Source organism: Larimichthys crocea, chromosome VI, assembly GCF_000972845.2.
Source record: "Larimichthys crocea isolate SSNF chromosome VI, L_crocea_2.0, whole genome shotgun sequence".
Taxonomy (NCBI): domain Eukaryota; kingdom Metazoa; phylum Chordata; class Actinopteri; family Sciaenidae; genus Larimichthys; species Larimichthys crocea.
This window is the reverse complement of record NC_040016.1, coordinates 5226567-5249428: the sequence shown is the minus strand read 5'-3', so window position 1 is coordinate 5249428 and position 22862 is coordinate 5226567. Positions and strand designations below refer to the sequence as shown.

At 43.9% G+C, this 22862-nt stretch overlaps 1 protein-coding gene across 9 annotated transcripts in view; it reads right to left on the bottom strand.

Moving 5' to 3' along the window:
- Positions 1–240: 240 nt before the first annotated feature.
- Positions 241–22862, bottom strand: part of sulf2a (sulfatase 2a) — a 42730-nt gene continuing 20108 nt past the window's right edge. For 5 of the 9 annotated variants that reach the window (XM_027279571.1, XM_027279570.1, XM_027279572.1 and 2 more), the window contains 20 exons: positions 10531–10796; positions 9463–9702; positions 9220–9371; positions 8320–8489; positions 6648–6798; positions 6206–6381; positions 5958–6086; positions 5596–5652; positions 5337–5466; positions 4738–4945; positions 4043–4325; positions 3835–3931; positions 3634–3728; positions 3489–3551; positions 3233–3399; positions 2918–3060; positions 2646–2754; positions 2521–2554; positions 1994–2047; positions 241–1600 (listed from right to left, as the gene is read on the bottom strand). In XM_027279571.1, coding sequence (XP_027135372.1) covers positions 1570–1600; positions 1994–2047; positions 2521–2554; positions 2646–2754; positions 2918–3060; positions 3233–3399; positions 3489–3551; positions 3634–3728; positions 3835–3931; positions 4043–4325; positions 4738–4945; positions 5337–5466; positions 5596–5652; positions 5958–6086; positions 6206–6381; positions 6648–6798; positions 8320–8489; positions 9220–9371; positions 9463–9702; positions 10531–10726 — 2685 coding nt within the window. In that variant the 5' untranslated portion in view covers positions 10727–10796 and the 3' untranslated portion in view covers positions 241–1569. The remainder of the gene's footprint in view (positions 1601–1993; positions 2048–2520; positions 2555–2645; positions 2755–2917; positions 3061–3232; positions 3400–3488; positions 3552–3633; positions 3729–3834; positions 3932–4042; positions 4326–4737; positions 4946–5336; positions 5467–5595; positions 5653–5957; positions 6087–6205; positions 6382–6647; positions 6799–8319; positions 8490–9219; positions 9372–9462; positions 9703–10530; positions 10797–22862) is intronic. The other 4 variants (XM_027279574.1, XM_027279575.1, XM_027279573.1 and 1 more) reach the window with 4 other exon arrangements.

Genomic DNA, 22862 nt, shown 5'->3' with positions numbered 1-22862 from the left:
TTGACGTTTTCATATTTGAACATATCAGCTATGTGATAGGCTAATTTTACAACGTATGCTCGCCTGGCTGAACCAATCAGAGGCTGAGGATCGTAACCATCTCTTTTTATGATCACACCTGGCTGATTGCAAGTGCAGTGAGCTCCAGGTACCGTGTAACCCTGCTGATAGCCTGCGGACAAGCAGACAGAGACACCTGCTGGACCAGCCATGCAATTTCAGAATAAAAGTCGAGTCACGTTTATGGTCAAACAACACTTTATTCACAATTACTATCAGCACTCAGGTCTATGGAAATATTTGCTAAGAAAAAAACAAACAAAGAAGCTAACAAAGGCGGGTAGCTTAAATTCACATCAATAAGTATTACACTGCTGTGTTGTTCCTCTGGCACAGAGTAAACTATATGCATTAAATGTACATGGCGCATCTGTTCACAGTGAACCCTTTAAGTGCTTTTCTGATGTAAATAAGGAGAGGACAAACATACAAATTGCGGGCAAGGAAATTTCTGAAGCTACATTTCTCCCTATAAGGTCATTTAACTCATATCATACAATGAGGTCTGCCTCTTCAGTATTATAAAAAATATTGTAAACATTTATATTAATTGCACAACATACATTCAAATACATACTGTACTGTACAGCAAGGTTTTTACTTCTGTATTGTTATCCTGTAGCACCATGTATAGCAAGCTGAACAAAACTATTTGGATACTTCTACAGTGTGGTACTGACAATACAAAGGAGTAAAATAATGGCATTCACTAATGACGCATTCTGCCATGGGTGAAATGTTCTGGAGGTTTGGATTGTATCACAAGATAGTGGTTAGTGTAGGCCTGTTCGAGGTGCGGCTGACACTGGACGGGGTCAGATCAAGGCAGACAATCTCTAGTCACCTCACATCTCACAGCTTTGAGGAAGATGATGCTTCATTAAAGGACATTCATCAGCGTTAAGATCAACTATAATACAAAAGATCACGGCGAAGAGTTTGTTACCGTTGGTCGTCTAAAAGTTCATACCACTTCCATGTGCAGAGAAAGAAAATATGTCTTGTTGTTACTCCGAGCACTAATGTGCCACAGGGACATCATGAAACCATGACATCATTGTGTAGCAGCAGAGGTGACATTTAACTCATGTTTCCAGCCAGTCCCATATGACATGAAAGAAAGCCGATTAAAGCTGATATATATTATGTACAAGCAGTACTGTTAGACTGAAGGGCTCGTGGAGACCAAACGATCCCACCTGATTCACAGCATCCTGTTGATGTTAATGTTCCTGGCAGCTGAGGGTAACAGAAGATGTAAATGAGAATGAAATGTGTGCGAAGGTAAAATTGACAATTGGAGAGTCTTTCTCTCAGTCTCAGCATCTCCGCTGCCTGGGTGGGAGTTATGAAGAGCATCTCTCTCCAGAATTAAAACCCAGATTAGAGTAAAGTAGTATCTTGGGTTATGGTCCATCGATGTGTAATCAAGGTCCTTGGGTTTGCCTGTTCTCCCCCTACTCCTTCCTTCGCTGGAGGCCGATGTGGTGGGTTGTGGGATGCAGGTGGTTAACCAACCCACCCTTCCCAAATCTGCCCTCTGTACAGGGGAAATGAAACAAATATTGTGAGTTAAGTGTGCCACTAGAGGCATTCACTGGAAACCATGGCTCCAGTTGTGGTCTGTTCCTACCAACACTGCGAGGAAAAGTAAGAAATGACAATAACAGGACTGGAAACACAAAACAATGAGACAATGTCAGAGACCTGCACTGCTTTACTGAGTTTGACTTGAGTGAGTGAATGAAAAGGAAGATGGTGCAGCTTTGCAATGCAGGTTATTGTAAGAATAGGAGTACAGAATTACAGTAGATAGGAGAGAGGGGCATGCTGGGTCATCTGACCGAGCTGAAAAAGAAAAAAAAATCTGGATGGAGAGAGTAGTTGGGACTTGGCTGACTACAAAGGAACAGATGGGTTATGACAAACTCACAGCGATTTGGAGGAAGGCTTCTTCACTTTTGGCCTCTTTCGACGATGAACTGGCCTGAAGCATGCACAGCACGTATTCACGCGCAGGGCAAATGCATGTGCATGGTGACAGACACACAGGTATATACACACAAACACACACATACATGGATGTGCGCACACACACACAGACACACAGGAAGGCACACACACACACAGTAGAGACAGGCAATTAGGCTTCATTACAGAAAGGGGAACAACAGAAGCTGAAAAGCAGGCTTGTATTTTGTCCCTCTTTGGCTTCTGCTTCTGCATGCTAAAAAAAGCTTTGATCACGACAGTAAAGAACCATGACAGCTTCAAGAGGTTCAATTTCAACAAGACTGTATTTTATTTCCTTGACTCCCTGGATGACTCGCAATGAGAAGAAACATAGCCAAAGACCCACTAGGGAGGCTGTAACCTTCCAGAGTTCAAATTGTAACATGAATTCCATCTGCAGGGTTTGTAAAAGTAATCAGCTGTGCTGTAAGAGGAAGAAGAAAATACCTGTATTCACTGAAGTAGTTTCGCTCTTTTCCCCCTGAAAGGAAGTGGAGGTAACATAAGTCTCAGCCTGAAATTACTGGAGACACTATAATCAATCATGTTTGCCTTAGAGGCTCCTTACTCACCCTTCTCTGGGTTGCACTGCTTATGTCCCTTGCAGCCCCGCAAGTCCATGAGCTGTTGATGCATTGAATTGAGAGCATTGCGGTCGAGTGTGCTGACAGCATTTATCAGCTACAGGAATAATAAGAACAAAATGTCAGCAAGGGCTTTAGAAAGTCTGGAAAAACTCTGGAAAATCTGTGCTCACAGGAATGTATTATTCATCACTTTATAGTTATTTTAAAGTTATTTATGTATCTGCCATAGTACAGTGTGTCTCTAACAAATTAAATACCTGGTATGGGTCAGTGTTGAGGTCAAAATACTCCAGGAAACCAGTAGCAAATTCACAGAACAGGAAGTTGTGTGTGTCATTGATGGTCCTTAGGCACCAATAGGTGTTATTGTTGGCACTGGTGCACGCACAGAATGGACCCACTGAGGGAGGGTACGGGGGTGGGTGAGGAAGGGAGGGGTGACAGTTGGAAAACAAGGGATATTACAACAGTGTTCCAAACATGTATTTTTACCTGCTTTGGAAAATATTTAACAGTTCCACAAGAACAATACTCTTCATATCTCTTTGTACACCCAAATGTTATTCCCTCACTTGTCCAGAAGGGGGCTGTCTGCCAGTGATGGTTGTCATGGGTGAAGCAGGTGAGGCCTGGCATGCTGCAGGTGTCGTTGTTTTGGAGCCTCTTGAGGAATTTACGGAGTTTCTTCCTGCGCTTTTGCTCCTTCTGTAGCCATTGATTCTTTTGCTTTGACGGCATGCTGACAGGAATGAAGCACGTTCAACACAGTGAGGAGGCAAGAAGAATGAATAACTAATTTATTCACTGTCAAACAATGTCAGTTTTCACCTCAGTGAGTGCATGCGCCCTGCGTTGAGCCTGAAAGCTTCTTTATTCTTGAGGAGATAACTGCTAAGAAAAGAAACAACCGTCACATTATGCAATTAGACCAATATGCGGCTGACAGTGTGAATCTGACACGTTCAGTTCTTACCTGGGAGGGTCACACTGACATTCTTCTGGTCGCACTTTCTTCAGGTGACCTTTGACCTCACGGAGGTTCTTGATTTTGGTCTGCAAGGTTTCAATCTGAACGCAGTAGGAACACACAGACACACAAAGCTCATTTTATACCCGAATGACTAACAACCTGTGAAATGGGTTTTATGGGTTAGAGTTAATAAGGAAGAAGCACCTCGTGCTCAATGTGAAGTTTGTGGTCTTTCCATGCTTGAAGAGATTTATAGAGGCCTCCATCACATTTTACTGTGTCATTCATAAGAATAGAGCACCTGCGGGATACAAAAAACATAACAGCATCACTTAAAACCATGCAAATTATTTCCTGACATTTTATTTCTCTCTTTTATCACCCAAAGCTTTATACATTAATGCAGCAGCACCTGTAGGTGACTTTAAGAGCAGCAGGTGGTGTGAGTTTATTGCTGGTGGTAGGTCTGGCTGTGAACCCCATGCCACTGAACTCTTCACTGTCCTCCTCAATCCCAGCTCCTCTCCTTCTGTCTCTGGCCCAGCTGCTGTTACTGGAGCCCAGCGGCCGGTAGCCCTCCTCCAGGTCTACTGCATACAGGTCTCCGTCCAGCTCGAATGATACAGAGCGGGCCCAGCGCTTCCTTGAGACGCTCTTGCTGGGTTTAATCTCTGAATAAGATGAGACAGGAGAACCTGAATAAAATGAAAAAGATTTTTTTTTATACTGAGGAGCCAGTTCTTTGTTGATGTAGAGAAATCATGATAAAAATAAAAGTAATGATAATATGAATTAATGTTCCATATAATTGGTGTCATACTGCATTAATAATCGATTGTAATAGTTTCTTTCAAGGCCCTGTGATTAAAGGCTCACTTGTCTACTCTAATCCACCACATGATGGCAGCACACACACACACACTCATCAGCCCATGAATAGATCAAAAACTGGTTATTTTAGCTCGAGATTAATGGCCCTGTTTGGCAAGCCTTTGTAGGCTATTGCAAGGACATTTCAAAGTAAGGTACAAAAAAGCGTCCTTCTGAACAAAATCACATCTATTAATAACTATGGTACGATACGTGTGAGTGACAGGAGGAACTTACTCTTCTTGGTGAGCAGCCTCTTCCTTTTCAGGAATGTTGTTTTGAAGCCCACGTCCCCGCAGTTACAAATGTCTGAGTTGGATGTGGGAGACAGCTGAGAGGCACCGCTGGCCATCAGAGCCTGCATACGTGGGGCATAGAGACTTGCCATGCCCTTGCACTTATACAGCCTCAGCTTGCCAGATGGGTCCTCAACACACTGCCACTTCTGAAACAAGGCAGAGGCAAATTTCATGTCTTTAATCTTTGATGCATTAAACCTGTTTATTTTTAATGTTTTTCACTGGGTTATGCTCACATTACCCTGCACAGACCTCTAATGAACCCTGAAAATATTCCAGATCAACAATATTAAAATATTCTTATAGGAGCAGTCTTTTATAACAAATTGGAGGGCTTACATTTGTGCACACGTCATACTCAGTGCACTCTATTTTTAAGGATTAAAAATGAGACTTTGATGTGAAATGGAACCCTGAAAGTGCAATCACTGCATATTATACTCATTAAAATGTCAACCAATCTGCATGAGCCTCACACCATGCTGTTTTTCTAAAACTTTAATACATTTTCACTCTTGGCTCCAGCCGGTCAGGTACCTGTCCTGGCTGCTGACAGGAGGTCTGGTACTCTGCTTTCTGGCATAGGTCCTTCACCCGCTGGTATTTTGGCAGGAAGTTCTCCTCCTGAGCCATTTCCTTCCCATCAGCTCTCTTGTGCGGAGGCTTCCTGAAAGAAAAGAAAAACACAATGCTTTTTTTTTTTTTCAAACAACCAAAGACAAGAGGTCTGGTGTCACTTGAAGACAATGTCTGGAATGAGAACATGTCTTGCAAAAGGTCAATCAATAAAACATACCCTCTCTCAACCAGGAAAGAGTCTCTCCATGTTTTACCCTTCCTGTTCAACTGGAACCTGGAAAGTGAAAACTCCTGTCAGACCGTGATATTTGCACTGAAAAAACATGCACTCAATTTTCAAATGCCATCCTTGTACGGCTGTGAAAGAAGGTGGTATTACACGTTTATATTTGGATTGTATATTTTATTATGTCCAAGTAGAAGAAGACATTTTGACGAGGCAAGTCCAGGCAAGTCCAGGCAAATTACTTTTCATACTTCACATAATCACCTAATCTGCAACATTTTAAATGGCATTCTTAAAGTGTCTGCTAAATGCCAGGACACTGTGCAAAATAATTGATGTGACTGTGTGTTCACCTATTGACTGGCCTGTCTGTGTCCAGCAGCTTAAGGATAGATTTGCCGTCCATTTCTGCAGGGATATCAACACCGGCCATGTCCAGCAGAGTCGGCGCCAAATCGACATTTAACACTATATGGGGATTACTGCAGAGACGCAAGAAAAGGGTGATGTTTTTCTTTGGAAATTAATATTTGTAATACTGGAACACTGCATCTAGATATCAGAATATTGAATGAATAACAGAAAAACAACAGTCACTCACGTTGCACCTTGTTCCACATTTGGTCCTCGTACATAGAAGGGAACACGGATATCAAACTCATAAGGCATTGATTTGCCCTTGACCAAACCAAACTGGCCGATGTGGTAGCCGTGGTCTGAGGTGTAAATGAGGTAGGTGTTGTCCAATTCCCCAGTCTCCAACAACATGTTGTACAACTATGAAGCAGGATATAATTCATTGAACACTCACACAATGTAAAAAGTTATACATCATGTTTGATAGCTCAAGTCTCCTGTGCCAGTTTCAAGGAAAAGGGATGGAACAATTTACCAAGTGTGTCAGTGAATACATTACACGGTCCCAGTCAGAACAAGCACAGATCTCTCAGGACTTGAGACAGTCAGATGAAATGTGTGTGTTTGGCGTGTCTGTGTTTAAGTTTCTCCGTTTAAGCATATGTCTATCTGCCTGCATGTCCTACCTTCTCCATACTGTCATCCACAGACAGCAGGGTCTGCATCCTCCTGCGCTGCAGCATGTTGGTGAACTGCATGTGGACAGGCTTCATTGGCCCTGTGTAGCGTAGGATCCAGTGTTTGTCTAGGTTAGGGGCATAGTTGTAGCTGGGGGTTCTGGGAGAGGCAGGGGACATGGAAACATCAAACTAAACGACAAAAAACTCAATGTGGTGTACCTAACATTTCATTTTACTGCTTTTTTTCATATCACAAAAGCAAAAAATAACAAAGCAAGGGACTCATTCCATTATACATCACTGTAACACACCGTACACTTGCATTCAGTTGTTTTTTTCCATCTTTATGCATGTGGCTTTCATACTCGCTGTAAATTGGATTAGAAAATGTACCAATGTGTGTGCGGTTACACTTCGCATTCAGAGCAATATTCTCTGCCTGTGTCTGCTGATATCTCCTATCCTTTTATTTCCAACATAGCCAAAAAACTGTTTATGCAATGCTAAACTCGAGGTTACATAAACCATGTAAAATGCAAAGCACTGCAATCGATAGACCTGAACGCAGCGAGCACGGTTTGATCAATAATTAACTCCCAGCCTTATGGAGCTTTAATTATTTTAGAATAAACACTGCTAAATAGCTAATGAGATCTTGGAAAAAAAAAAAAAAACGTTTAGAGTGGATCGATTTGACTTGAAGAAATGCTAATGTCTCACAGCTTGGTCCAGTGTGGCACGCTAATGTAGTGTGAAGATGTGCCTGCATGGTGCTAAGGTGAGACGAACATTTATCATCAGAGGAGCCCAGGACTTTTACTGCCTCTCTTACTTCATGTGGTTGATAAGGGCGGAGGGAGATGGAGTGAGAAAAATAGCCAGAGAAGCGCTCTCAGAAAACATCACCCGGGGGAAAGCAAATTTATGGAGAAAGAGCAATTAAAAGTTTGTACAAAGACACTGGGGCTGAATTTTCAGAATATTTTGTGTATAAAGCCTGCGTGGCACAGGTTAATGATGCTGGAGGGATTAGATGAAGCAGGAGAAGGGTGTGAGGGGGTTGGAGGGAGAGGGCAGAAACTGCAGTCTCATTACTGGCCTTGGATCTGTCTCTGGAGGCCAATAGCAGGTCTACCATTAGCTAGCAGCAGTAGACAGGCAGTCAGGAACATGGAGGGTCAAGAAGACAAAGGCTGAAATACTATGTGTGCGTGGCTGGGTCTGCACATGGCTAAATCATTACCTATGCATTAAACATACATCATTCATGCCCCTCTTTGATCATGGCTGACAAAATGGTACAAATTAGCGGGGCTCATTACTGTGGTAACACTAATATGAACAACACATGAGCCAAACTGGAGTGAAACACTAGCTGTGCGTGGAGAGGGCTCAGCTGCCAAGAGCATATTGCAGGCAGAGGAAGATAAGATCGAGCTGAGATTATGGAATTTGTGTCATTCTGGGTCGAATAAAAGAGAGCTTGAATGTGTGGATGGCTCATTTGCAAGCAAATAGCTGTGAATGTGAAAACCCCCTCCTGTTTGTCCAAATGACTATAAATCAAATGGGAAAAGTACAGTTAAAAATATTTGTTGTCACATCCCAAAATCTCCACCAATCTATGGGCTCACAGCTTGGTTAATCACATGGTTTTGGCATTCACTCATTGTCTTACATGTGCTGTGAAGCGTTTGGGAAGGCGGAGCTGTACTGTGGGGCTGAGTCCTCTGGTCCATGTGGAGCAACGTGGCTCAGGACCATCATGACAGGACGGTGAGGGTACATCCTCTTAGACATGCGGAAGTAGTTGATGCTGTCGTTGGTAATGATGTCTGTCAGGTAATCCTGTGGATTGAGCAGACATTGTCCATCAGGCACTCAGAGAAAGAGCAGATGTCATTGCCTTCAGCACTGTGCTAGGTCAGTGCCCATTACTGACCTGGTGTGAGTCAAAAAAAAAAAAAGATTCCCAAGAACTACTCTCTTGAAATAACAACTCAAATCTACCATTTAACCTTTTGAACCCTGATTTTTGTCTTATAAATCCCCTTGTCCAATGTGTAGGATTTAGGGGCATTGTAGGTGAAGTTGTGGACTGCATCCCTTGTTTCGCCCTCTCTTTCATAGATTACAATGATTGCAAAATGCATGAAATATCGATTTAGAGCCTGCGGTTAGTCTGTGCTGAACTACTGTAGAAACATGGTGGTTTGACATGGTGGAAGAGGGCCCACCTCGTCTATATAGAAAATGGCTTGTTCTAAGGCAACAAAAACATAACAATTCTTATTTTCAGGTGATTATACAACATATATCATATTCCATTTCTACCATATTCTGTAAATATAGCTCCTTAAATCTGACACATTGGGCCTATAAAACATCTTTCTGCATTGCAGCAGATTGTTCACACCAAAGGAAATAATCAAATTGAACACCTTATGTTTAAATTCCATCAAATGGACATACTCAAAACTCAAATAAAAAAATGGGGCTATGAAGAGGCCAAGATATGGAAAAAACATTGCTGTAAAACATGGCTGTGTGCTATCTCTGAGGTGGAGTGTGTAGATACCTTTGAGTAGTCACTGCTGTGTTTCTCTCGTACTCCATTCCTGCAGAGGGTGTAGTTGTAGAACCGTGAGTTCTTCACCAGTGCTACCCATTCCTTCCAGCCAGGGGGCACATAGGAGCCGTTGTACTCATTGAGATACTTCCCAAAGAAAGCTAAGTGAAGAACAGCCAAGCAGTATGTTAATTTTAATCCTTGAACTCAACGCATCTGTGACAGCTCTGTTTGAATTTGCTCAGTGCTCACCTGTCCTGTAGCCAGAGTTGTTAAGATGCACGGCAAAGGTGTGCGGCTCGTGGTGGGCCTGCCACGAGGGTGATGAGCAGTTTTCATTGTTAGTGTAGGTGTGGTGGTTGTGCACATACTTCCCTGTCAGGATGGAGGAGCGGGATGGGCAGCACATGGGCGTGGTGGAGAACGCGTTGGAGAAATGCGTGCCGCCCTTCTCCATGATGTGCCGAGTTTTGTTCATGGCCTGCATTGAACCTGAGAGGAAACAGTGCCAGAAAGAGAAAGGGAGGGGGGTTGTATGGAGGGACAGGAGAGTGAGAGAAGATTCAAAGGCCAAGGATTGAAATGAAAGGGACACAGAGGGACATAAAACAGTTGGAGGAGATAAAAAGTGTGAGAGACTAAAGAAAACAAAGAGGGTAGAGAGTGAAAATATAAATGTAGGGCTTGAGGGGAAAAAGAGCAAAAACCATTATGGATGTGGTAAGAGAAAAAGAAGGGGAAAGTAAATGAGGGAACAAATCTTTTTGGTAAAGTGTAACCCATTTGGATTCCTGTGTACTAAAAGCTTTTCAGGCTGATGGTGATTGTTTGGGAAAACAGATGCTTGACCATAAATTCCTGCTTTTCAATGGGAGTCTTCTCACTAGCGATCACAGGAGGACAAAGGATGTCACCGAGGCCATTATGCAGCCACTCCAGTCCAATACGCCGCTAAAGGACTTAAGCGGGAAGGGAGATGGCCAGGGTTTGGCACCCAGACAATGGAAGCCATAGGCCGCCCTCATTTCATGCCAGCAATGGAGGAGTTGGCAAGAGGAACACATGACTTTGAGTGGGCCAGTTGTTTTGGTGCCAAGAGGCAGTATTAGGCTGACTTTCCCTTGCTGATGCTGTTGGATACACATGGAGAGAATACCCATACCCATGGGACATGGACACAAAGCAAACACTGAGAGAGAGAGAGAGAGAGAGAGAGAGAGAGAGAGAGAGCACTGAGAGAGAGAGAGAGAGAGAGAGAGAGAGAGAGAGAGAGATGCACAAACACACAGTAAACAGGATTAATGGAGGAAAATGTCTTACCCAGTTCTATGTCCTGGTCATCAGTGAGGATGAGGATTATGTTGGGTCGGACATTGCGCATGTGGCGATCCCTCTGTAGGCGGGACCTGAGGCGATATCCAGAAAGGTAGCCAGATCCCTGGGCCACATGCAGGATTCCCACCAGGATAAGAAGAAGGAGAAGGGGGAGTGGGGCAGAGAGCCCCCGTCCTACCATCACGCTACTCTGCAGTCACCTTCTCAGTCCTTCGTTTCTCACACAGGAGCCTGCAGCTCCTTCACTCAACCTGAGAGACAGGACACAGAGAGACTGATAAGAATAAAATACACACACACACACACAAACACGCACACTGTGAAAAATCGCAGATGCGAGCCTTGCACAGCCATTACAGGGTGCTCTTCCGTACAAATGCACCCGTTTGGACTGAGCTCAGCTCGTTAATCAATCATTAATGATGCATTAGAGTGGTGTCATTGGCTGGGTGTAATGATCTCTGGTGATGAGCACATGGCTGCCAGGCTGGGGCTAATGGGCCTGGGCCTGGGGCCAGCTCAGGACCCCCCCCCACCCGAGAGGGTTAGGGTGGATATGAGGGATGTGGGGAGGTGGAGTGGGCAGAGGAGTGGGGGGCAGAGGTGAAGGAGAGAGACAGAAGAAGAGAAGATGAGCGGGGGACAATGAAGACAGGGGTCAATGAGCAAAGTGACAATGTGAAGAGAGAGCGAGACTGCAGTTCTAAAGATGAGAAAACACTGACTTCAAATTATAGCAAGTCAACACACAGTGTGGAGCAGAAAAATACAAAAGCACCTGTGAAAATGAAAGCAGGAAATATTAATGTGCCAATATCACAAAAACAAACTGCCTTGAGATGTGCAAGAAATGACTAATTCTGCTCAGTTTAACATAACAATTAGAGCCAAGTGCAAGTTCATAGAGTTTTTTCTTAATTAATCTCCACATGCAGTTCGGCAAAATTACACCACAATCCTATTAGCTCTCTAATAACTCTTCCTCATTAATAGTATGTGCCCCCTGAGTTTACCATGGCAACTGTTGGTCATACTCTACACATGCAAACATGGAGCAGTAAGACCTCACTATTACAAGGAACAATGACTCTCATTTATAGTAAATAAAGCAATAGATACAAGAGCTTTGTTACTTATTTAGATATCTGCTGTTCAACCAATGAATAATCAATATTTGACAGAAATATGTAATAATTAATAATAATTTTGCTTAACATACCTTTTATTGAGCCGTTATTTGTATTAGTGATTATCAGAAGAGACAGCAGCAGCATCAGCGTGACACTCCTGTCACAGTACGGTGGGGTGTGTGTGTGTGTCTGTGTGAGTGTTTTGTGAGTCCATGATGAGCATGTGGCCAGAGAAATCCCTGTTTGATCACAATGACAACAACACGCCGCTCTCTGCTGGGACTGAGAGTCTTCCTTAACAACGACCTGACAGCAATACAGTTCGACATGGGGATACACATATGCAACAGTGCCTGGATGCGCACATACACAACTGATGCCCGTAACAGTAGACGTGACGAAGCCCTTAAAAGAGGTGATTTCAGAGGAGAAATGTTGCTCTTGTGAATCTTTATCTCTTTACAGTGAGTCACAGCAGATGAAGTAAGTGTGAGCTGAGTGTAGGAGAGCTCCTCTGTCTAAGACAAAGCTCTCTGTATCTCTCTGCTCCACGCCACTGTCCAGATTGTGCCCATTAAGGTCTTCCCAAGCACCCACACGTCCTCCATACTCCTCTAATCCACAAAATGCACACACCTACGCAGGCGAACACACACCACGTGCATGTGAATATGTGCGTACGCACACACACACACACACACACACACACACACACACACACACAGAAATGAATCTGTACAGCAGCAGCTGTGTTTGCTCTGGTTTCCTACTCCCAGGGCATGTGGTTCATCCCCAGAAGAACACATGAGCTCTGACCTGGGGCGCTGTGCTGTTTGAAATTGTCCTTGCTCCTTTCTTGTGCTCTCTCCCTGCATCCCTCTTTCATTTCTGGCATGGGATGAAAACAAGACACCAGCAATGAGGAAATCCACAAGAAAAAAAGACAACAACAAAAATAAAAACCTGGTGAAAGAAAGACAGACATTTAACCAGGAATGGATACCCTGTCACCAAAATGGATTACAGGATATATACATGGAACAAAGAATAGATTCAGTGAACGCAAATGATGATGGCTCTCCGCCACTGGCTCCGCGTTGAGAGTGGTTTGTGATGTGGAAGGTACAGTGCTTTCCTTTGATGATTGTTTGTAGGTTCAAAAAGCTGATGTGGCCAAACCCAGATCCAATATAATCCTATAGTGAAGTGAAACATCCAGCTCAATTTTACACGCTGATCTATCAGTAGCTAAGTATGTAAATGTTGGGTTATTGACATGTTCCACTGGTGAATATTTTCTGACATTAGTCCCACGAGGCCCTCCCCCCCGATACTGAAGACTAATTGGATTTTCAGGCTTTTATCAGCTCTAACTGACACATACAGTCTTTTCTTTCCAGCTTGCTCTCTCCCTCTCTCTTTTATCTCCCTGTATTGTTTATCTCTCTGGGTGGCAGATGCTACATAAAACCACAAAGAAAAAAACAGAGGAAACCGTAATGTCCACACAGACAGAAGCTATTATACCTTGAAGATGTGTGGAAAAACGGAGATGGACAAACGTTAGAAAAACAGCAGTTCTTAGCAAAACTATTCTCGGTCTCCAGCAACATGACCAATGTGATGGTTTGTATGCATTCATAATGCAAGGCAAGCCATGTTGTTTCTGTAAACTGGGATGATTTAAAGCTCGTTTCCTGACAGAGCTCTGCCCACATCAGCTCTTTGCACTAAGTGAGCTGCGAAACGACAATGCTGATTCAGCCAGACAACCCAGAATGAAAGAGAAATTTTTGCCATTTAGACAGAAGCACAAGACAACGTGAGTAAATATAACTCTCAGCAAAACTCATTAAAGGTTAGGGGCTTTGAGAGGAAGGACTGGGGAGTAAGCTAGCAGAATATGAGATCATAGAGAATAAGCTTCTCAAAGCATGTATGAGGACCAAGGATCGTCTAGGGTTATACTAATGCCGAGTGATGCCTAGAAGTCAGAAGAGAGACGGAAAGTTTTGCTCTTCAGTCATTCGCTTGTAAAGGGGCTCTAAGAGACAGCAGCACTGCATCACCAGATAAAAACTTAATGTCGTCCATCTTTTATTGAGAATACTGAATTTTAAATGTTGTGACAACAGAGCTGGCCATGTCACAGCATAGGCATGGTGGTAAGACGGTGGCAAGAGCAGAGGGGTGAAAACACACCCCAGATCGACAGACAGATGTGTTACGCTGCTCAGCAACACGCATCTAAACTTCAAGAATCAGAGTTCAAGTTCAGCAGTGAGGAAGCTGAGCAAGTGCTTGATAAATCTTCCAAAGACTTTGCAGAGGCGTTAATGTACTTTTCCCCTATAAATAAAACACCTTGGGCTTTGAAACAGGCATAAAGTCTGATTCATCTAATCTGCAGCCCCCTGAGACGACACGAAACACAGACAGAATATGAGAAAACCGAGGCAAAAGAACAGACATTTATTACATATTGAAGGAGGACGAGTCATGGCGTACACTTGCAATTTAATCAGCTCTGCCTCATAATGCATATGAAATATGGAGGTGAAAGCCCACAAGCTTGAAGCCAGACTCCTGGATTCTCTATCACCAACACTCTGAGACAGAGAAAGATGGAGAGAGAAAGATGGAGAAAGTGTGAAACAGGGAAAGAACCTCTAGGCGCAGAGTCTGAGGGAACAAAGCCTGAGCATTTCCACTGCAGATGGATTTTTTCCCAAACATGAAAACTAGATTCACAAACCAAGGCTTCCATATGAAATAGAGGAGAATAAAACAGAATGCAGTAGCAGAGAGCCCCCACATCTCTTCTGCGTCGTTTTCGGAGCAGGAATTTGCCATCCGCTGTATTCTAGCGCTGGAAAACATAAAGGAAGTGGCCAGGAAAGTTTAAATAGACACATCCAGTTCTCAATGTGGCCCGCTGCTACACTATCAAGCCAATCCCTTTGGTCATAATTGAGGCTGGCAGGGCTTTGCTAATGTGTGACTTTGTTCCCATTGGTCTGCCTAGCTCTGAACAGAATGTGCAAAATCTCCAAGGACCCTTGAATTTACCAACAAAAGTTGGCATTCAGATGCAAATTCTGCAACGGCATGCATCTATCTGAGAGTAACTTTCTCTCAGAGAAGTTTATGTGTGTGTGTGTGTGCATGTGTGTGAGTATGTGTCGGTGAAAGGAGGGGTTCGTAATTCTCAATACAGTATGGAATGCTTTTTTCATGATAATAAGAATCCATGGTTTGTTGCCATCCTTCATCTATCATTCTCTGCCTGCAAATCATTGCCCCACCAGCAGAACCTGGAAAAACATTCAGCGTTTTCATTCTCATACCTAAATGTCAACATATGTTCTTTGACAGGAAACTTTAAAATAAGCCGTATGAGCATTTTCTGCTTATCTGACCCTACAATTGAGTTAAGATTAAAAATGCAATAATTTTTTTCAACACAATCTTGCCACACCATTTAGGTCGATATAATGAACCTGTTGGCAAATAGTCACATATTTACACATCCAGCAGTGATGGAGCAACGTTATCATTTAATTTAATATTTTTAAATCCAATATTTTTACCCTATATCACCAAGAACAACACACTGTCACATTGTTTTCACGTTGTCATTTCATACATCAACTCTCCTCACGACAGGTACTTTAAACATCCTGGTATCACAGCTGCAACCCACATGTTCTGTTCAACCGATGACTTCCAAACTTGGAATCATCTTATCAATTATTATTGTTGGTTTGATGACATCTACAACAATAGCTCCTTTAACAGGGCAGCACAGTCCATCCAAACTCCCCGGTCTTTGGGAGATAACCCTGAAATCATATTCAATAACTCTCCAACAGCTCTTTGCTTTTCAAACAGTCCCTGCACATTCTTATGACAAATGTGCCTTTACTTCCTAATAACTAACTTTAATAGTTGAGAATGACAAAAGATAATGCAGAGGCTGATCCCATTCACCGGAAAGATTTAATTTAGATTTCCCTCAGGTTCCGATAAGCTTGGCACTCTGCAGAAATTTTAAGATGACAGTCAGAACCTGCACAGCAATTTTCTATGTGAATACGCAGACACAAAGAGCAGTGGTTAGACTTTAAAAGCGAGAAAATTAGATTTCTGCAGCGATGAGGAGACTCGAGTGTGAAATATTTCGTTCTCCAGTTACTGTTTGCTTCTACTTTTGAGTGTTTCTGTTCTTGTTTATACACCATATTCTTTCCTAACCTTTAATACTATGTGGAATGTGCTGCCCAGACAGTGAAATATGAATGAGTGTAATTTTAGTACTTAACACATCATTAATCCTACTGTGAGTCTGCTGCCCTGAGAGAAGGGGTGAAGCTGTGATGTGTTCTGGCTGGAAAGCTCTCTCTCTCTCTCTCTCTCTCTCTCTCTCTCTCTCTCTCTCTCTCTCTCTCTCTCAGACACAGACACACACAGACACACACAGACACACACACACGTTATTTAATGTGGTTTATCTACATTAAATGATGAAAAGTAAATAGACTCTCTTGGTATCCACCTACATTGTAAGCAAATTTAGTGCTACAGCATGCAAGATTTTAGCTGGGTCCATAAAGAAATGTTTTCTTGACTGGCCTACACAAAGCTCTCATTGAACACCTTTGAGATGAACTGGAACACCAACTCTGAGCCAGCTATCGCCCAACATCAGTGACTGACCTCACCACTATTCTTGTGGATGAATGGGAGAAAATCCCTGCAGCCAGGTTCCAAAATCTTGTGTTAAAATCTTGTGCCAGAAGAGTAGAGGCTGTTATTACAGCATATTCATGCCTATGCCTAGTATGTAACTTAAAGTCACATGGAAGCAGGGTAATAAATGCACACACTGTCCTCAGAAGTCATCTTGTGGCAGTCGGACGATACTTTAGAAGTCAGAGTTTGGTCGACACCCAGACATAGAGGGAAAAAAAACATCCATCACTGCACTACTCTATAATCCACCGGGGTCATTATCTTTTAAATGGTTTCATCATGCCAGAGAGTGATGGGATGTCGGGTGAATAGTTTGGCGGAAAAAATGAGGGGGTGAGGAAGATGGAGAAAAAGAGTTAGGTAGGAAAATAAAGAGACTGTATGATGGTGTCAGTTCAGACAAAAGGCCCAGTCATGATGCGTTCTTGCTGGAGAACAAAGAGCTCTGACAGGCTCCCTGTATCTGCTCTGTTGACTATAAATGTACACCACACACACAAACACACACAGACACAGGAGTGTCAGACGTACACCCACTCTGCGTATCAGACTTCAAACTTCTCTCTCCAACAGGGGGACATAAAAGGAAAGACCCACAGTCAGGCTAATTATCTCTGAATCTGGAGGAAATGAACAGCATCATATTGTTGTATTGTTCGAAAATTGTTTGGCCCCTGCAGCACCAGAGGGACATCATACAGCTGCCTGCCTTTTTGTTTCCTCCGGGTTTAACAAACTCAATGAAGATATTCCTCATAATGAGCTTGTATTGCAGTCACACCATAAATAACAATGTCAAAACCTGCTGCAGCGAGGATGTCCACTTCGCTCTTGCTCTCGGTTTCCAGCAGCAACTGGATGGCATGTAGCGCTAGCGTGGTGGTCTGCAGGTTTTTTTTAGGGGGTTTCGCTCAGGGTCCACAGCAGGGTCATGGCATTTACCCCTCCTCCTCCGCACCCTAGCGGTACGCTCCAAGAGAGCCCAAAGAGAACACGGAGGTGTTAGAGAAAACACAAACAGAGCCCCGATTGTCCCTGACTTGGGTTCAACCCCCCACAGCCCCACCTCCAGGGGTTTAGGACTGAGAGAATAAGCAACTGTCAATGGTGTTTTGTAAATACGTGGCTGTTTTCGCTTCAGACGGGTTTATTCAGATGTCGGAGGGAAATGTGCCTGCTTTGCAGTCTGCAAGTGTCCTTGCCTTTCCTGCCCTATTGAGGTTTGTATGGGAAAGCCATTTGTGGTGCGTCCGAAAAGAGGCACACAATTGCCAGCTCCTTTGAGACAGGGGTTGACAGCTGAAACAAGTGAGCAAGCTGGTGGACAGGGCAGCCCGCTGAGTGATGGCTGTTTCTTATTGGCACTTATTGACCAGAGGCAAAGCCCCCCTACGGTGTGTCACATCTTAGCTAAATGGATTACAGACAAATCAGCCGGGGACAATTGTTCCACCGACCTAACTACCTCACCGGGACCTCAGTGCAGCCAAGTGACTTCTGCATGACATTGTGGAACTGCAGCTCCATTGAGAAATCACTCAAAATCTGAACAAAAAAAAGGTTGATGACTGAAACATTATTGGGTTTCGCGTAATGATATTTATCTGCCAGGAATAATGCACTTATCCCACTAAACAATTCTGTCTGCCTCCAGTTCATAAGAGGGACGCATGGTGGTAAAATTAGATCATGTTCTACAGGACTCATAGATTTTAAGCTGTCATTTGTTGTGTTTTAATTACATGCCATTTCTCTTTCCCATCATCAAATTAGCACCTGCAGTGGGGACTGCTCCTAATGGCCCTGACTTAATGATGATTACAGACAATATTGGTTTCAACTTTCAGTAAACAACTGCCGCCTGCCCGCTGAATAAATTACTGACAGCCCATATAAATCAATACGCTGGCTGGAAGTTACAGTTCAGCTGCTGCAGAAGTGATCACGTCTAGAGAATTAGGATTCTTAAACTCGCCTGATAAACAATGGCTCTCGACTACTCCAAAGAAGCCCTACACAGCAGAGAGATGTTTTACCACGGGGTGGAGGAGGAGGGTTTTAGGCGCTGTGAGGACCATCCTCTCTGGTGTTAAGCACACCCTTAGGGGGGTTGGAGAGACGGCGTCCACTTCTTTACTTCTTCACTCCTCCCATTCTCTGTCCAACTCCCCCCACCTAAGCTAGATGGCTTTCTCCTGGTCCTTTTGTCGGCGGATTACTGGGGGTTTAGAGACGCACAGACTGATCCCTCCCTCCCCTATCGGAACCACACAGGGGGTTAAGACTGGAGCACACAGGGGAGACCTCCACACAATGATCTGAATTACAGAGGCTCTCTATGTATGGCCACTTATACCCCCCCTCCCCATTTACACTCCTACGAAATCACCACAGAGTGCCATTCAGGGCTTGTGGTTTTCCCAGCAGGAATCTTGGGATTTATGCCAAAACACAGAGCAAATTTTTTTGATTCGGTAACAAACACCTACAGAGTTCAGAGAGTGTGTTTTTTTCAACTTTCAACTTTCTCTTTGTCTTTTGTTCAGTTTAAAACAAACGTGTGACGGACCTTGTAGTCATCCAACACAGAAAACACCCATGGCAAACAAACAAGCCTCAGGTGAAACCGCAGTCATGTGTAAGCGATGCACGCCGTCAACGCACACACATACATACACACAAAGCCCACATCACATCATCCCTCCATATTGTGAAAGCACATGCTGTCTCCTCCTCTACAGGTCGGTATCCATCTCTCTCTGCCTCGTCCCCGGGACAGCTGCCCAGACAGCCCATCTGTCTGTGCTGACCTGTGTTTGGGACCATGGGGGGAGCCTAAGTGGCCCATGAAGGGGGTCTCTGGCATGTTGCCTGTCCGGTAATGACAGTTAAGCTGCCAGTGGCTTGCCTAACAGCTCTGGAGGTCTCTCTGCGGTGCTATGGTATTGATATTGTATAGGGTTGCAAAGGGCTTGGCAGCCTTTTAATGAGAGCTCAGATTGATCAGGTGGTAGTGGCTCTCCCTTTACTGTGGGTGATGCTCATTGGCTGTCCCTGCAGGCCTGACCTCCCTATGATCTGTATCACTCATTGAGTGCTGAGACAAACACACTTATGCCCCCACACTGCTGGCACATGTACGCTCATGTATGAATGTGGACACGCTAAAGATGGCAGGGAGAATGTTGTTTACTTAGAGGCTACAAATTACTTGAGCATCATGAAGGTTCAGGTGGCTGACACTGTTGAGGGACTCACCAGGTCACCAAAGTCATCTAGTTTAAAATACTACTGGCAGTAAACTTTATAAGACTAGAATGGAAACTTGAAATTGACTTCTAAAATAAAAAAAATAAAAAACATGTTTAGTTTCAGTCTGCATGTGGTAATAAGAAGATAAAGTTGCTGTAATCTCAATAATTATTCCTCCCAAACAGAATACTTTATCAGCACTTAAACAGAAAAAATACTTTAAGCATTTCTCTCAGTCAAGAGGTAATAAACATGAACAGTAAGAAAAAAAACTAAAGTTAGGAAAATAAATCAAAACAGAATTTAAACATTTATTCTGACGCATGCCAACACCCGCTCGCATACACACTTAACTAAGCGATTCACCACCCACTCACTAAGGAGCGAGAAAGCAAAATATATTTTATTTATGCTGAAGTTCTCTGTGGGGTGACTAACTGGACAAAAGAGGCAACCAAAGTTGAAACAAACAGAGTCAGAGAGAGAAAAGAAGACTAAGAGATATTTAAACCACCTCTTAAATGGTACTTAACCTTTCCGTCCCTCCTCCGCCTCTCTACCTGCCTCCGTGGGCTCATGTCAAGGTTACAGGAATGGTCGCTAGGACTCTTCTATTAGCCCTCCATTAGGCTCCTGTCAGAGAGGCAGCCAGCTGTCTGGGCCCTCCTGTGGTTGTGATCATGACCCCCTACTCAGCCTCTGAACCCCCTTGGGATCTACAGCTGGGAAGTAACAGGATGGAGGTAGAAATGAAACCCTGTTCAGTACTCAGGGGAGAGGACATTGTGATTACCTTTCAGTGGCCTTTACTACTGAGGCGGCAGGGAGACCATTCCACAGGCGTGCTGCCGATCAGTCACGCCGAAATGTGAATTTTAAAAATCAAGCGCAGAGTGCACTGGGTTAGCACGGGTGAAAAAGGTACACACTGTGATTATGGTCTCCTCAAAATGTTCTCTTGCTCGACCTTTTCTTCTATTCCAATTTTCTCCGTCTCTCTTCAACTAAACACAAATTAGCAGCGCCTTGATCAAGTTCATCACCCTTGTGTTGTAATTAGTACTGTGTCAGAGAGCAGAGTGTGGCCCCATTTTACTAATAGAGTAATTACCGCACCATCGGCCAGCTCTCTGACCTCTGCCACCCCACCCCCACGCACCATCAAACTATCACACCTTCCTATCAGCTCAGATGGAACATAAAGCATCAGCCAGGACAGGAGATATACCCGGCTTTTCAACTGAGGAGGGGGGGATTAATGGGCGCCTATAACCTTTTGCTGTGGATCTCAGTGAGCGAAAAGGTCAATCAGATTCATGAGAAAAGCGTTGTGGATGAATGTCTGTACTTAATGAGTATTGTGTAGCGCCAAGACGGCTGTTGCACTCTCCTACATGTGATGCAGGAAAGCATTAAAAATAAATGGGGAGTACAGCCAATTCAACATACACATAAAATGGCCAGTAAATCCATAGGGTAAGTAGACAGGGATACACTGTCTACGGAGGAGAAAGGGACACCATTTTACTGCTGTAGAGATTCAATTAATTATTCCGACATCGTAGTTAAGTGAGGGTAAAAACACTGCAAGCTTAAACCAGGAGCTCAGTATTTCCTCCAGCTATACTGCACCTTTTACAGGGTGGGCAGCGATGACATACATGGTGTCATCCTGTGTTTGGTAAGCTCGTTGTTAAACATGGCTGTGATTAAAAGCTATTAAAGCAATTATCTTAACGGCAGGAGAGCTGAGTATCGGAAGAGAAGAAGAGAGCCTTTTGTGGAATTCAGATGAATCCTGCTCTCAGCGCCATCGCCCCAGATAGCTTAAGTTAGCTGAGTGGTTATGCAATTGGCAGAAGAGATTTTTTTTTTCCAAGCGAGTTGCACACACACACACACACACACACACACTTTCAGAGCCAGCCACTTCTTTACAAATAGAGAGTCGACTTCCCAGCCAGCCGATGGGAGCTGACACACAGCAAAAGAATGAGCTGCTTCTCTGTTGTCACTATAAAGCTTGGCCAGAGTGCCGAGTGGCCTCTCTGTGTGTGGCGCCGCAGGTTGGCACACTCACAGGGGGCTTTATTGGGGTGCCGTCCTGAGTGTCAGGCAGCATGCCCGATGTTGACAAAGCCTGGTATCGCCTGCTGTCAGCCCATTCTGTGTGCACCCGGCGGAAAGAATCAATTAGGCCGAGCTCACAACAGAGCACTTTAATATTTGACTTTTAATCAGTGGGCAGAAGGCAGGCCGGGGCATGGAAGCAAGCTGGCGGTTCCCGTCTTGCTGATGTGGAAAATGAGGGTCAGGAAATTGCTTCCAGAGCCTGACAATGTGCATCACATACTCCAGGGAGGATGTGCGGAATCAGTCTGAGAAAATATTGCCACCAACAACAGTCTAATCCCCCAAAGTGTTGAAGGAAAATAGCCCTTTGTCAATCACAACATATCAAAAGCACCTTACGCAACTAGCTGCAAAAAGAAAAAAGACATGCGTCTGTTCTTAAACCACCAGAGCTTTGTGGAAGGGACAGTGGTCTAAGAGAAGAAAACTGAATTGATGAGGTCTTCACCCAGGAGATGAACTACACCTTTGAAGAGTTTTTCTTGAAGGTTTTCTATTCTGCACTGCCGAAGGCTCCCTGTGCCAACACAAGGAGGGAGAAGAAAGAGAGAGGTGAATGCTGTCCTCATGCTGGGGTTTTGAAGTGGAGATCAGTCCTCAAACAGAATAGCTTACCAAAGGCACATCATTCACCTGTCTGCTGTTGGTAGTTTCACAGAGACACGAAGAAGAATCAAAGTTGATCTGCCTCAAATGCCCCATGAAGAAAAGTTACATATCCAGGCATATCCCCGCCCCCCGTCACAAACAAAACACTTAACTATCACGGTTATATTAAGAGACGTTTGTAGCATGTCGTTTGTTAATCAAAAAGGAGATGATTACAGTCACGTACTGATGTTTTTGCAAGTGATAATGAGTCAGCTGTGCACAGCTGTGCACATAATGTACCCACATGTGCTGAGAGCTGTTTCCTCTGCTGCTATCCAACTGTTCGCACAGGACGACTCTGATCACAGCAGCAGCACAAGCGTGCCACTGGTAAACAGCCAACAGCCAACACTGCAGTGGTGATGTGTCCAGGTCATGCAGATTTATTGCCTCTTTAAA